General features: G+C 26.9%; 1 protein-coding gene across 1 annotated transcript; it reads left to right on the forward strand.

The window, feature by feature from the left end:
- Window positions 1-824: 824 nt before the first annotated feature.
- On the forward strand, window positions 825-4235 carry LOC104645202 (uncharacterized). The gene is made up of 5 exons (XM_010316342.4): window positions 825-1268; window positions 2003-2143; window positions 2853-2972; window positions 3676-3771; window positions 4030-4235. Exons 1-5 carry the CDS (start codon window positions 1047-1049, stop codon window positions 4147-4149), a joined length of 699 nt encoding a protein of 232 aa, XP_010314644.1. The 5' UTR covers window positions 825-1046; the 3' UTR covers window positions 4150-4235.
- Window positions 4236-16920: the final 12685 nt, after the last annotated feature.

Consider the following 16920-nt stretch of genomic DNA (forward strand, 5'->3'; position numbering starts at 1 on the left):
TTAATTATTGATGACTCAGAGCTATCCAAACCATAAATATCAAAGCAGTTTTGGTAGTTTGTTGATGGCATTAAACATAACACTTATTTTGGAGGGAAAAAAATGTACTTTTTTAAAAAAAAGGAAATTACATATTTTAAATAGTCAACTAGTTTACCTAATACAAATTTGAGATTAAGTGCAAAGATTTTTCGAAATTCAAATAAAAAATATTTAATAGAAATATTTTATTATGTGCTCGAGTGATCAATTAAAACAGACGTGAATTTGAGTATTTGTGTGAAATTTGTTGATAAGTTTAGTTGTCCATGTGTTATGTTGAAAGGATCTATCTTAATTATTATATCCACGTGAGTTGTTTTTTTCAATAATCAATTCACAATTTTTTTGGTACATATTTAGTGAATGTTTTAAACTTAATCAATTCGGTTGAACTTATCAGACATAACTGGTATCACAGTGAACTTTTTTTCTTGAATTCTGAATATAAATTTTGTATATATTTACTGAATTTCTTAAGTGTTAGTGAGTATATATGCAATTAAATTTTTGATATATTTTGTGGATTTCTTAGTATAAATATAGGATCTGGATTAAGATATGAATTCTGACATTCAATTAAATTCATACGTAATCTTATAATAATATATACACTAAGAAAATTTGGAATTAGCTATGAATTTCATCTATAATTCGTCGCTAAATTGCTCGAAACTAAAAAAAAAAATTGATTATCCAACTATAGCAAATTATACACTATTTAGCTATAAAATTTATCTGTCGCGAATTTCTATTTTTACGTGGGAAATTGGCATTGCAACATCATGCTAACTTTGTGATATAATGAATTCCAACTACTTTGTGAACATCCCCAACTACCCCTACTTTTGCTACTTGAAAAAAACATTAATGCATCTTTAATATTGTTAGCTCCTCAACTTCTTTGGATAATAACTACTATTTTTCTACCAAATAATAATAATAATAATAATAATAATAATATTGTTTATTTTGAAGTAGAAAAAATAAACAAAAGTTCTTTCTAAATGGAAGAAGATTCAATGATAATTATTGTTTTTTTTGGAATTATTTTATGGTCTACACTTTTTTTATTAATTAGAAAGGCTTTTCCAAAACGTTCATTTGATTTTTGCAATCGTTTAGTTTCTACAATTCATGCATCTTTAGCTGTGACTTTGGCTTCACTATCTGTTCAAGATTGGAGGTGTCCTGTTTGTCCTGTGGCTTCAACATCTTCTCCCAAACAGGTATTTTTTTTAATCTCGATTTGCATGCATCTCGATTATTTCAATCAGATACATACTATCTCGACTATATTTAGACATCTTATATTTTTAGTGACTACTGAAATTTGAACTTTAGTCTCTTGTTATAAGTCGATATATAACAACATATTTGAAAGATTTTATTCTACTTTTTATCATAAATAAATCGAAGGGGTTACTTTTGGCCCTTTCAATAATGAAGCCTCGTGTGACACTAGTCTTAACACTTGTAATTATCTGAAAATATTTGTCACAATTTTAATAATAACTTACACAAAATTTTATGTTATGAGTGTTTATTCGTCTTTAATCTAGAGTTGTTGAGTTGTATTAATGATAAACTAGTGGTGGTAAGTCGATATATTTATATATATTAAGAATTTAAGTTGTACACACCACGTAGGATCATGTCACGTATAGTAAATATTCTCAAAATGTGAAATTTCTAGTTTAAAAAAAAATATAATCAGTTACATGCTGTAATATGTAAATATAACTATCTATTATCAGATCACTCGTAGGATATTCATACATAAGCTTGAATAAAATCAAGTCACATACTACACTATATATGTACATATTACTCAATGTTGTGAAAAGTGTCTTGTTTGGACGATTGATGATGTATATAACTTAAATTTTTATTATTATTTTTTGCCATTTTTAAGTTTAAGATCTAATAATGATTATTTTTGGTAAAAATAAAAATCAAACAGAGGAAGACACTTGCAGTGACAGCAGCCTATCTTATTTATGATTTTGGTTGTTGTCTATTTGACAAACAAGTGAGGATTGATAATTTGGTTCATCATTTGGTGTGTGTTGTTGGAATTGGAGCTGGCTTTGCATATAAATTGGTAAATATTTTTTCTCCTAAATTACAAGTCCTCTTTTCTTTTTTTCCTAATTAATTAGTTTTATAGTTTGAACACGTGCCCAAATTTTAGTCAAGTAATAAGTATTGTAGAAAAAAAAAGTTGGTTTTTCGTCGATATGAATTATAGTGTACTGGTGGAACTGATCCATTTTTAGTCAGAGATCTCAGGATAGAGCTTTGGATGTAGAGAAAAATTTGTTTGGAGTATCACCTCGTCTTGCCGTGCATAATTCGAATTTAATCAAAGTTCCCACTTGGACACTAAATAGTAACCAATTAAAAAGTTGTTTTTTAACAAGCTAAAGAGTTTACGCACCTTGATTAATTTCACGAGATACCATCCACATCCAACCAACAACAAGTACCAGGTAATTTTATCACTAAGACTAAAATATATTAAAAGAAATAACTCGTACTAGTGGAATTTGAACCTGAAACCTCATTAGTGCTCAACTTACTTTACCAATCATTAGTTCACACCTTTCGAGTGGTCGTGTTATAAGCAAAATTGTTTTGTTTTGTTTTTTTTCAAATTGATTAGCTAAAGACAAATCGCACTTCTACAAAAAAGAATCAAAAAACATGATTACAAAAAATATTTTTCGAAATAAGCAAATTTTAAAAGTTTAACCGAATGAGATTTAATTTGTCTTTTAATTTGTTACCAAATGTTTACTCACTTGTTGCAGTGTGGTTCAGAAATGGTTGCTGCATTGTGGATAACAGAAATTTCAAGTCCATTTCTTCATCTAAGAGAGCTTCTCAAAGAACTTGGATATAGAGACACTGATCTTAACTTTGCTGCTGATGTTAGTTTCCCAAAACTTTAATTCATATGCATTTTCATTTCACTATTAAAAAATCGCGATTTTCTCACTACAAAATGTTTATTATCTATTTTTCGTAGATATTTAATTGAATCGGCAGATAAAAAATAGTAATGTTTACTTCTGGACAAATTAGGAAGTTTTTCACTATTTCATTGTGAATCTGTTTTCCACCCTATATTCTCAGAGTGGACTAGCTCAGTAGGCAATGAATGAAAAAACACGTTTTATAATACAAATTTTTCAATAATTCACGGGGAAAAAAAATATTGATTTCTAGTAGCATTTGAAGGAATAATAAGAAAAGAATAAAAATAATCTTTTTAAGTTGACTGAATTAAAGGTATACCTAGAATAAGTTTTGTAGGTTACGTTGAATTGAACTCATTACTCGCAACCTCTACTATATATATGCATAAAAATATCATCACTTATTTCGAAACCACTCTTTCTATGTCTAGATTCGCCTCTGAAGTAATACATGAAGATTTAATCCTTCAATGTCACCTCACAAGTCACAACTAATACTCTTTGTTGTATTCGTGCTTGATGGCTTCTTATGTACTAATAATAGAGATTAATTTAATTCGTTTTGAGAATGTGGAAAAGTCGTAAGAAATATCTTTTCTTCTTAAAATTCACGAATTACTCGATATTTCTAAGTCTAACGATTTTATATTTTCAGGTTTTATTTGCAGTGATTTTTTCCATTGCTAGAATGATAGGAGGGCCCTATCTAAGCTATGTTACTCTTTCTGCTGATAATCCAATCATCATAAAGGTAATGTATATATTTGGCACATCAAAATGTCCATTATATTACAAATTATTTATATTAAAATTATTTTTAGAATACACGAATTAACAAAGAATAACTTTTATCGACACTAAAAAAATTCATTGCTACATTATATTCAAACAATACATATATTCAAAAATTTCTATCAGTAATAGGTTATTTAACGGCAGATAAACTATGAATTTCGTAATATTTTTTTAGTGATGGAATAATAATTACTAATGTTATTGAAATTTCTAGGCCATGGCTTTGGGGTTACAACTTGTAAGTGCTTTTTGGTTCTACAAGATTGTGAGGATGTTGATGTACAAATTGTCAACAAGGGCAAAATCTAAAACTGTATTTCTTTCAAAGAAATAATTTGCTCACTATTTATTTTAATATCGATGATATATGACTCGATATATTTAATTTTTAATTAATTAAAATTATTCTTTTTCCTTTTATGTAGGAACTATGTATGTTCTATTTGGATTATTTAGGAAGTTTTATATATATATATATATATATATATATATATATATATATATATATATATTACTCAAATATAAAGTAACACTATAAGTTTAACAAAATATACAAACAATTAAATGGTGGAAGGGTTAATTACACTTGAGAAATAGACATGATCATAAATATTGACAGAGTTATAATTTTTAATAAAGAGATTAAAAATATAAAAAAAGAGACACATAAAAAATCAAAGGGGAATCAAGGTGAATTTTGAAGTTTGCACCCCAAAACTATAAAAAAGTACCTTTAATTAATTTTCTGTTCAAGAAATTTTATATGATATATATATACATAAAAAAGCAAAATCAGATCTCCTTAGATTTGTTCCTAATATATATGTATATAAAAAATTAATTTTAATTATTTAAAATAATATAAGCTCAATTAAACTCCTTAATCTTATCTGATTCCTTGACTTAAAAAAAAATTGTCATTTTTTTTTCTTTTTCAATGTAGCCGTCTAACACGTCAAAAAATTATTTTAATTATTTAAAATAATATAAGCAAAATTCGTCTTTATATTTCTGTATTCTACATGAATTGTCTGACCAAATCCCTAGACGGCAATTTGAATTATTAAATTATTCTTTTAATTTACGAAGAGAAAATATTTAAAAATATTACTCAATATATTTATTTTTATTTGTTATGTTGTGTTTTTCAAAAGTTAATTTGACTATTTTTAAAAGTTAAATAAATTACAGTAGCCTGATATTTTGAACAAAAAATTTACATATTTAAGAACTATGTGAAAAATAGTAAAAATTACAATTTTACATAATAATATGATGAAAAAATAAATCGTAAAATGTTAGTCAAATTTTTTATAATTTAACTCTAAAAAATAAAATTATAACAAATAAAAGTGGACAAAATAACACCTGATTTAGTTCATATATATATATACTATTATAAATTTTTATACAAGGTTAGCATATTATGTATTAATGTTTCCCTTCTCATAATTTGATTTTGTATATTTGATTACGTGACAAAATATTTTAATTCGGGGGGGGGGGGGGGGGGGTCATATATTTTTGAAAATTTCTCTCATATTGTCATTTGTTTGACCAAATTAATTTATGAAATGTGTATGGTCAATTGGCAATAAAAATACGTTTTGTTGTTTGTTTTCTAGATTTTTGGTTATCAACACTTTTGAGAATATAAAATTCTAAAAAGAAGTGTTCAAATATTTATTTAATCTACCGGCCCGAATTTAAAGCAAATCAATATAAAAAAATAATAAAATTCTATTTCATGGTTAAAAAAGCAAAATATATATATATATATACATTAAAATTATTTTTGTTATCTTTTAAATCGAAACAATAATAAATTGAGTGTTATAGTATTTGAGAAGAGAAAGTACATAAACTTTTGTAGTATTACTATGGATAGAAGTATTCACGTTGACGATCTGGATGACCAATTATCATATATCCAACCATCTTTCGATGGATTTGTTGATTTGATTAAGAATGACAAGAAGGTAACTAATAATATAATTAACCTACCAAATTGTTATTTCATATTATATATGTTACTACATAAATTTACCATTAAAATTTTTATTATTATTTTCGAATTGGCAGGTAACAGAAACTTTGGTGAGTAATGGTTGTGTGAATTATAAAGGGAATATTGCAGACAAAGGAACTACTGGAGGATGGAAGGCTTCACCATTCATCATAGGTCACTTTTTCTTATCTTTATTCGAGTTTAAGTTATATGTATTGACGTGCAACTTTTTTTTAATATCATCGATGTATTTTGAATTATTATAGAAAATTATTTTTTATTTTATAAACATTCAACTAATGTTTATATGAAAAAATTACTTAATCTTTTAATCATGTGAACCTGATTATGATATACATTTTTTCCACTGTCAATATATTAAATCTTTTTTTCTTTTTATCTCCCAAAAGCAAGAAAGTAGAACTTTTATCATTCTTTTTATATACCCCCGATACCACCCTCTTTATCTCGTGACGGAATCAAAAATTCTGATAAGATATTTTATCGTGATTCGGACCATGAAGCAATTTTTGAGCCATTTTTATAGCTAGACACTTTTCATTATTGATTTTTTTTTTAAAAAAAAATATATATATAGTCATACTTTTTTATAACAATTAATTTATTTATTTTTCGTTCGATCGAGCAGTCAATGAAGTAGCGGAGAGGTTGGCATTCTTTGCAGTAGCAGTAAGTATGGTGTCATATTTGGTGTTTGAGATGCATCAATCATTGCCAGATGCTGCAACCCATGTCAATGATTGGATTGGAGCTGCCTATGTTTTAACACTTGTTGGTGCTTTTTTGGCTGATGCTTATTTTGGTCGATTTTTAACCATAATTATATTCTCATTTATCTACTTAATGGTAAGAAATTAAATCACTCATTTTATTTTCTTGTTTATTTTTCACAATATTTATTTCATGCGCGTAGATCTATATATAATTAGCGTATAATCTATGTATATCAATTAGCAGAAGTAATTAGTGAGTCTTTTCAAGTTAAGAAAATCTTGATTGATTTTTAAATTCCACATTGATTCAAACTATATCATATAAATTTAATTTGAGGCCATATGTATATGTTATGCATGCAACAATTATTTGTGTGCCCTTTCATATTATAATGTATAAAATATGTGAAACGTTATGCTGAATTTTTTTTATTACTAAACGACCCCTAAAGTATAGTGCTATTAGTCTATAAATACATTATATATTTTTACTCGTTGAATAGATTGAAACAAAAGGATCGTATATATATTTTGAATTTTTTATTCCACATTTTGTCCTGTATAATGTAACAATTAAGTTTTTGTATATCTTTTCCAGATATTAGCAATAGTTTAGAGTTTTAACAAAGGTTAGCCAAAGCATATATGTTCTGGAGTGATCATTCAAATATTATTATATAAGATATGCTAAATTTTACATGGAAACCTCTAAAAGTAATTATAAATACATTATACATATGGCTTTTACTCCGTGATTTTGAAATTCTGAATCCGTCTGTGATCAGGGAATGATATTACTAACACTATCAGCATCAATAGACAGCTTAAGACCACCACAATGCACAAAGAGGCCATGTACTCCATCAACAAATACTCAAACATCTTTTCTCTATGGAGCACTTTATCTCATAGCACTTGGGACAGGTGGCATCAAACCATGTGTTTCAACATTTGGAGCTGACCAATTTGATGAATTAGACAAGAAAGAATCACAAAAGAAATATGCATTTTTCAATTGGTTCTTTTTTGCAATCAACATGGGTGCATTATTGGGAATAACACTATTAGTTTATGTGCAACAAGAAAAAGGATGGACTTGGGGTTTTGGTGTGCCAACAATAGTGATGTTTACATCAATTGTTGTTTTAATTGTTGGGTTTAAGAAATATAGGTATAAAAAACCTATGGGAAGTGTGTTTACAAGATTTGTTCAAGTTATTGTGGTTTCTATTAGAAATCATTTTAGAGGTGTTGTGGTGGTCAATGAAAGTGAATTGTATGAAATGAAGACCAAAGAAAGTGATTTTTTTGGTGCTAGAAAACTTCCTCATACAAAACAATACAGGTTAGTTTTATTATTAGTTTATCTTTTTTTTCTCCAATGAATCAAATTTTTATGTTAGGTTATATCGAATATTCTCTTTTTTACTAAATATTTAATAGTCAGACACCAAAGATGTTTGAGCGTTAACAACTTATAGCAAACAAGATTATTTTTAAAATTTGTTACCAAACCATTATTAAATAGGAACATTGATGGATTTTTGTTGTTTAGAGAGATAAGTTATTTATCTAAGTCGTATATTCTTTTTATTGTTTTATATATATATCAACCAATTACTTTTCATTTGTGACCTTTTTTCTTCTAGAGTCTTTTAGCATAAAAAGGTATTTGGTCAAATATTAATTAATTTCAAATTTTGGTTATCTAAAGATTAAAGTCAAAGACATACATATAAAAATATTTTTTTCCATAAAATGTAATTTTATATCTCAAAATTAAAGTTGTGTTGGATCTTTGAGGATGACTCACATTTTTCCACAAATATGATTTAAGTTATACACACCAAACTTATTTTTTTTACACGATATATCAATATAATTTACCTATCGATTATAGTCATTATTATTTACATGTAAGTCTAATATTCGCGATATTATCTTACTCTTTTTTTAATTTTTTAATTTTTTTGTTTATTGCAGATTTTTGGATAAAGCAGCAGTAGTAACAGACCATGAAATAATCACCAACAATAAATGGAAATTATGTACAATAACACAAGTTGAAGAATTTAAATCCTTCATAAGAATACTTCCAATTTGGGCCTCAACAATTGCACTTTCAATTTCATTTGCCCAACTCTCAACATTTTTCCTAACCCAAGCCAACATCATGGGCCGAAAACTAGGCCCACATTTCACTATCCCGTCCGGTTCCGTCCCGGTCTTCACCGCCCTCAACGGGCTCCTCCTCGTCCCGATATACGAGAAATTTGTGGTCCCGTACCTCCGTTCCAAGACGGGGCACCGACGTGGCATCACGTCGTTGCAACGTATAGGTGTTGGCTTATTCGTGTCAATTTTTGCCCTAATGTCAGCTGCATTGGTTGAGAGAATGAGACGTACACACCCTAACCCTAAAGGGTTGAGCGTATTTTGGTTATTTCCACAATTTTTCCTTATCGGTATCGCTGAAGTTTTTTCATACGTAGGTCAATTGGAATTTTTTTACGATGAAGCGACCGATGGTACGAGGAGTATAAGTAGTGCATTATTTTTAAGTGAAATTGGAATTGGGAGTTGGTTAAGTTCAGCCATAGTGAAAATTATTCAAAGTGCAAGTGGTGGTGTAGAGGAAGGGTGGATTAGGAATAATCTTAATAATAGTAAATTGGATTATTTTTATTGGATATTAACAGCAATAAATGGAGTTAATTTTTTGGTGTATTTAATTGTTGCATGGAGGTACAAGGGGAGAAATTATGAAAGAGGAACAATTAGAGATGAGTCTAATTTAATTGGACTTGATGGTCAATTCAAAAAGGAGAATGATACTAGGGAATTTTCTAGTATGGCCTCTTGAACAAGGTGGCACGTGACGTCTATCGGAAACAATATTTTCTGTTCCATAAAAATATAGATGAGTTTGAATACAGATCGATCTATAAGATTATACTGAATTTATTGCTGTTGTTTTTATTGTAAGCCTCTGGAATGAGGTTTAATTTCTAAGTACGGAAAGTCGAGAAAATTAAAGATCTTATTTTTTTTTTTATTCATTTTAAAGCACACACGTTGTTTATTTTTGTTTTTGTTTTCTTTTGAATATTCTACAGATATTTATATATGATCAAGCTTTAGAACGTGATGAATTGATGTATTCATTCTCTGCTTCTTTTTCTTTCTAAAATACTTGTTATGTTTTTAAATTTTGAATTTATTTTATTCTCAAAGTTAAATAGGATTAGATTTAGATATTCGGAATTAAATATTAGAAATAACAATTTCTTTTAATATTGAAATGGCAAAATAAATAAATAAATTTTAAATATTGAAGAACTTAAACATTCAGATACATTCTTTTATACTTATTATGCCTCCAAACAAAATATTTTATTAAAATAAATAATAATTTCTTATTTTTCTTGAAATATTAATCCTAAATCTATAATATGATAATTTGTGTACTTTTCCGATATATATTCTAAAAGGGATAACCCCTAAAAAAATCCAATATTAAAAATTTCTAATCCAAAAATAATTTGGTTAGCCTAAAATTTTCCTATTTACCATACGTTAATTTCCTAAACCTAATCCTAATTGGTTCACTTAATAATATGTACTGCAAGACTTTATAAATAACACTTTCTTGGAGAATTTTAATTTCGATCCACTTTAATTTGTTTGTCTAGTTCTTACATTCCTCTGATAGTTGCATTATTGCTATTTTGTCTTCATAGAAATTTCGATCATAATAAAATTGAACGAAAATATGGGTATATCATTGATGTTAAAACGAATTTTCAATTTTCTAGGAGAGGGGAATCGGCTATCGATCTTGTTTGCTATAATCTTTTGTAATTTTGCAGCAGCGTTAGTATTTTTGCCGTATTGGACTCTACAAATATGTCAATTATCGCGATACATGTGAAGAGGGCATGGTTCACTATTTTTACATGTTATTCGTTATACTTATGGTACATATTCTTCTTCTTGACTCGAGAAAATATGTGTTTATGTTCCACGCCATATATTTGTGAGAGATGCATGAATTATTACGATATTATTGATGAAGAAGCACGTATATGTGAAATAACTAAAGTTGAAATAATATTGGAACATATGTTAGACTTACTAGAAGATCCAATTAGGTTTTTATCTTTATTAACAGGTTTAGTAATTTCAAAGTTATTATTAGTGGATTGTTCAAGAGATTTTATTATAAATTGGGAGAATTATCAAGTGTGGAATAAGGTTTCTTGTGTGTTGTTATGGGTATGGTCATTGTCATGGTACATCTTATTCATCATTCTTCCTATCGTGACATCTTTGAGGCAATCAATGAATCAATCAATCAACGGTTACTCAATTTCAAACGAAAATATTGATAAAGAGATACAAAAATGTCTTTTGAAAGAAAGGACGCAACATTGAAATTAATCAATCAGGTACAGTAAGTTATTGGATAAACTCAGTGTCATCATTTCATTTTTGCAATTTATAATTTTAAGCTCTCGATTGTTGTCTTAAAAATATGTGAGAGGTATGGTAAAACTATGTTATTAGACCTAAAACTATGTGATTTCTAGTTTAATTGAGTTTAGGGACAAGAACTACAAGAACCTCATGTTGAAACTCATTAATTTTATTTTTTTATTTGGCATTATATCAAAAATATTTTCATTTTTATTTTAATTTTATTTTTACTTGTCCTGTTTATCATAAATTTGTTCATAAGTTCTTTTCCTTTTCAAATATTAATTCAGAAAATATAGCAACTATAGGATAAAATTATCTTTTTATTATATACAGAGATAAGAGTCAGAAACACATATAAATTTTTTTTTCTTGTTTCATATTTAAACTATTGATAGTATGAGTTTTATAAAATTATTTTCACTTATTAATTTGAAAAGCACAGCTAAAAATGAACATGTTTTGCCGACTGAGCAACGAGAAAGAAAGAAAATTGAACGTCGCTAACGGCTGTTAAAATCACAAAATTGTCCATTTTGTTTTTAAGAAAAGTTGAATGACCATTTATGCATTTTGAAGAGGGGAAAATGGTCCTTTTGACCCTGGACTCCAAGTATAAAGGTTGGTGCTTTTAAAATTATTGATAATTTAATTATAAAATTAATAATTCATGCTAAATTTAGAGATACTTTTTAACAGTCGTCTTAGAAGGGATTTGATTCAAAATAAAAGGTATCAAATTCAGTGCTTTTTATATTTAGATTGCATCAATTTGAAAAGAATCTCAACAACACTTGTTCGAATATGAGCATAAAAAGGTGATGATAGGATTCCAAGTGGTGCAATGTATAATTGCGGCTTGTGTGTTACATAGTCCACATGAATTGAACTCTGATGACTCTGTAGATTCCATAAAATTTTATGGGCGTTTTGTCGATGATTTTTTAAAAATAGCTTTTTTTTAAAAAAAATAAAAATTATGACATAATAATAATGTTTGTGTAAAAAAAAAAATTTCGATCGCAAAATTTTTAAGAAGAAAAAAGTACTTGACAAATGGAGCATTATATTGGTGTACAATGTTCTCCTTTTTAATCTCACGGGACACTATTAAAAACAATAATAACATATCTAGTGCAGTTCTACGTAACAAATTCTAAGAGAATGTAAATTAAGTGAGGTACAGGACATGACTATTAAATATTTGACAATTTGAGTTAATATTTTTTATATATACTTTTTCCAAATTAATCTTTTGACACTTTCAAAAATGGATTGAGACATCTCAGCTTCTTTACTAAATCTTATCTTCCTCACAGCCAATTTCCACTACTATTTAGATTCAGTGTAACTGGACAAAATCATGCTAAATCTTTGCATGAAAAAAAAGTGTTATTTGTATTATTCTGTTAGTTTTCAACTTATTGAATTTTAAAATTTTGAATTAATTTATGTTTGCAGCTATGGTTTACAATATTTTTAATTACACAAACGATAATTTTGAGTCAATTACAAGATTTAACCGTATTAACAACTAATAAAAATAAGTGATCTGACTATATAAATATGTTTTATATATAATGAGTTACTATATCATTGTGCTTGAGAATCTAATCTTTTTATATAAATATATATTTATGTTGCAGCTAAGGTTTACAAATTTTAAATTGTATTAAAAATATTTATTAAAGATAAATTAGTTAAATTAAATCTTATTTGAACCACTTCATAATTTATGTAATAGTCAAATAAATAGTCAATCAAGGTTTAACAAATTTGTTTTTATGTGTATCACATGAATATTAATGTGTTGATAGTCTATCGTTCTTCACGTACATGCGTTATTTTCCTTTATATTTTTTTCTTCATGTGTACTTTGATCCTACTTATTTATGACTTTTAATTTCCAAAGGAACACATTGATGAAATTGAGTGGAAAATTTTGGAAAGGTTGCATTTGGCTGTTACGTTTGTGGGCCCGATTGGCGGGGCGCGAAAAAGGACGGCTAATACATCTTATTTAGTATTATTTCTACGAAAAATTACTTTATTATATAAATATTCTTATCATTTTTATACTATAAGGAAACTGTGAATTACATAAAAAAATTTCTAGGAATTAGTATAAAAATTCGCAGGAAGCCTAGGAAAATTCCCACGTAATTCACATTATTTTTGTAGTGTTTTTCAATTTTATTACATATAGTTTTGCTAATTAATAATTTCATATCAAATTACCAGTCAGATACACCTAAATACATGTAATTTTTGCTATCATATACATTGAAATAGGGGGAGAGAGGCACGCGTGATAGGAGGGTGACAAGCAAGAGAAGGAGAGAGGCACGTGTGATAGGAGGGTGACAAGCGAGATACCAAATACATGCGGATCACACTAGATATTTTTTCAAATGCATTTTGAAATACATAAATTCAATAAGGAGAAAGACAACCAAGAGAAGCGGGAGGCGCGAGATAGAGATAGAGAGAGAGAAATTAAATGCATATAAATTTAGTTTGATATTCTGTATTTAGATCAAATTACATCTAATTTTAATCTCATGTGTATATATATATATATATGTGAAGACCAAATAATAATAAAATTCTATCATAATATTAAAAAATCTATCTTGTATTTTTATCGTACTCTATCAAACCATCCAATGACATAACTTTTGACCCCACTCTATATAGTCAAATAAAAATGTATATATCAACCATAATTAAAAAGATAAAATATAGTTATCATAAAGCACAAAAGTATAACCAAGAATCACGATCAAGAAGTGTTTTAAATTATCAAAAAATTGAATGTCATACGATTATAAATTAAATATCTTGCTCATGAAATGCATATAATTAACGAAAATGACGTATTTCTAAGTGAATAACTTACTTATTCATGTAATAATGTGTTATATCCATCAAAATATGAGTAGAAGATTTTTAAAATTTGAATAAAAAATATATAATAAAAACATTTTGTTTGAGTAAAATTAGTGGAGCTGATTTTATATGTACAAAACATAGGATAGTATCATCATTGTACCTACTAATTAGCAGGTAAATCAGGCCAAATTAGAAAAATAATATTCTACTTAGTATATATTATTAATACTTAGATAATTGAAAGATATTATTTTTAATAAAAACATAAATCAATCTTTCTATTAAAATATTTGTTGTAGAATATGTCATGCATGATGTAATCATCTATATAATTAAATTAAATTTAAATTAAACATATACTATGGTTGTTGTTGGAAGAATTAACAAAACGAGGAAGCAAATAAATAGGATCCACATGGCAATGCTAATATTATATATATAGAATTTTTTTAAAATTATTTTTGCATAGATTATTGTACATGTTACCTGAAATATATTATATTTGATAATAATAGTAACTAGAAATATTTAGATTAAATAATTTAGGGACAATGCACAAGTACCCTTTAGCCTATGTTCGATCTCAGAGACACACTTACATACTAAGGTTCTATTACTCTCCTGAACTTATTTTATTAATAATTTTCTATCACTTTTTGACCTACGTAGCACTATCTTGTGGATCCAATGCTGGTTGACTTTTTTTTTAAGCTAGTGTCACGTGGGCCGAAAAGAGATAGAAAATATTGTCTGCACTAAATTTTTTTTTTTGTCATAGTGATGTTTTTCTGAAAGTTTCAATCAGGTTGACGATGAAAATTAATCGTATTATTAACAAATGAATAAAAATATAATGAAATCTCTTCGTAATGGTGTCGTTTATTTCAGTATTTTTTTTTCTTTTGCTATTGTAAAATGTCGTTATAATGAACATATAAACCTATTATTAATTGATTTTATAAAAGTAAAAATCAAACATTATATTATATAAAACTATAAATATCTTATAATGGACCCATGAAGTAGACAAAATTAAGTGCTTCAAGATTTGACTTTCAACATTGACTGTGTACTTTTTTTTTGAAAATAAGTACAGTTCCTCCTGGTTATTTTGTTATCATATTTATGTTTTAAAATATTAATTAAAAACTTATTTATTTACTATTTTTTAATTTAATATTATTTTTCTTTTTTACTATTTCAATATCTTGCAATATTTATTATGTAAGGATACTTATATTTTAATTTTTAATTAAACGTATTAATTTTAATAACTGTAACAAGTAAATTAGATTGAAACTACTTTTCATCAGATTTTTTGTAAATAAATATTTATGATGCATGACCTTATCCCTTCAATAAAATTAGAGACGATTGGATTTGAACATATCCCTTCAATAAAAAGTAAGTAAAATTTATAAACAACTACTTTTCACCATTTAATTTTATAAATAAATATTTATGATATATTACTAAAAATAAAATAACTTTTTTAAAATATGCAGAATTTTTATTTAAAAATATAAAAATTTGTAAAAATGATAAATATAACTTCTTATTTCTTTTTCATTCTCAGATCTCGTATTCGAATTTTCATAGAAACATAGTCGCTTTTGTTGAAAAGCATTTTATCCTGCAATGTGAAATTTCTTGTGTGAATTTAAATTTAGTCTGAATCTGATATATATATATACCAAACTTCTTGTTTCTCACTAGCTCAATAGCGGATCCATTGTTAATCGATTGATCGAATTCTGAATCTTTAGTTCAAACTAAAAGAAATCTCATTTGCATTTAAGGGTAAATAACCCCATCCTCTATTTTCGTTCGTAATTTAGAATCATAATTTCAAATCACATGTCCAAACGCACGGATAAAATATAATAGTAGTTAGTTTATTTATTTTTAACCATTTTGATTTTTGTGTGTCTTAGTACGCGGAGAAAGTAAAAAGATGAAAACACAAAACAAGAGTTATTGGTCGCCCATGCGCTGACACACACCATCTCTAGAATCCTCTTATTAATTTGCTGTCATTTTTCTATTCGATCTAAACTATATAATATAATACAATATATATAATATAATATATCTATTATTATTGCTTGCTTTTAAAAGCATCCCATGCTTCCCACCCATGTTACACAAATCTATTAAATAACATGTATAACAATAAAATATGAAGATAATGTCTAAACATATATCTGGCTTTATCACTTCACATTTTAGTTTTCAATTTTTTCTTTTATCTGAATTATTATTAATTTGTGTTAAAACGCACCTGGTTAAGTAGGGTGATGTGTAGTTAGTAGTGGATTCAAAATTTTCATTCAGGAAGGTCGAGAAGTAAATTTAAATGTAATGCTTGATCAATATTTAAACTTAGAACCTTAAAGTGACCTTGAAACTTTCTAAACTACGGAGTCTGCCTCTAATCTTGGATTTAGAGGATTCAAAAAATATATATAGAAAGAGACTATACATTTTAAGAAAATAAAAATCATACATACAGTATAATTTTTGTCGAGAGGGTTTAGGAGAAAATCTACTCCCCCTCCTAGACTTGTCCATACGTGAAATTCAGGTAGAAAAAATGGACAATTGATAGGTGACGTAATTATCTTTGAAGTATATTTTGATATAAAAAGGATACAAAAATCACTAAAAATAATAATAACTCTAATTCTAAATTAAGAAAATAGATAAAATAAGAAGTACCGATGTGATGTACTTTTCTTGCAGGGAAAAAGGTCGAAAAATACTTCAACTTTGATTGAAATTACTGCTACGATATCAAATTTCATGATGATTTTTTTACTCATGAATTATTTAATAATGTATTTTAAAGATATATATATATATATATATATACACGTGGATACATTACTATTTATAATTGTGCAATATTTTTATGTTCACGTGAACACATATATACCTTTAAAATACAATATTAAATAGTAAAGAGACAGAAGATCCTTTTCAAAATTTAATATCA

This window comes from Solanum lycopersicum, chromosome 12 (assembly GCF_036512215.1).
Source record: "Solanum lycopersicum chromosome 12, SLM_r2.1".
Classification (NCBI taxonomy): Eukaryota; Viridiplantae; Streptophyta; class Magnoliopsida; order Solanales; family Solanaceae; genus Solanum; species Solanum lycopersicum.

What these genes read in the sequence shown, in the direction of transcription:
- LOC104645202 (XM_010316342.4), top strand. Translation starts at nt 1,047, where the DNA reads ATGGAAGAAGATTCAATGATAATTATTGTTTTTTTTGGAATTATTTTA. An exon ending in CTGGCTTTGCATATAAATTG is followed by an intron (nt 2,144 to 2,852) that starts GTAAATATTTTT and finishes CACTTGTTGCAG; the next exon opens with TGTGGTTCAGAAATGGTTGC. An exon ending in ATCTTAACTTTGCTGCTGAT is followed by an intron (nt 2,973 to 3,675) that starts GTTAGTTTCCCA and finishes TTATATTTTCAG; the next exon opens with GTTTTATTTGCAGTGATTTT.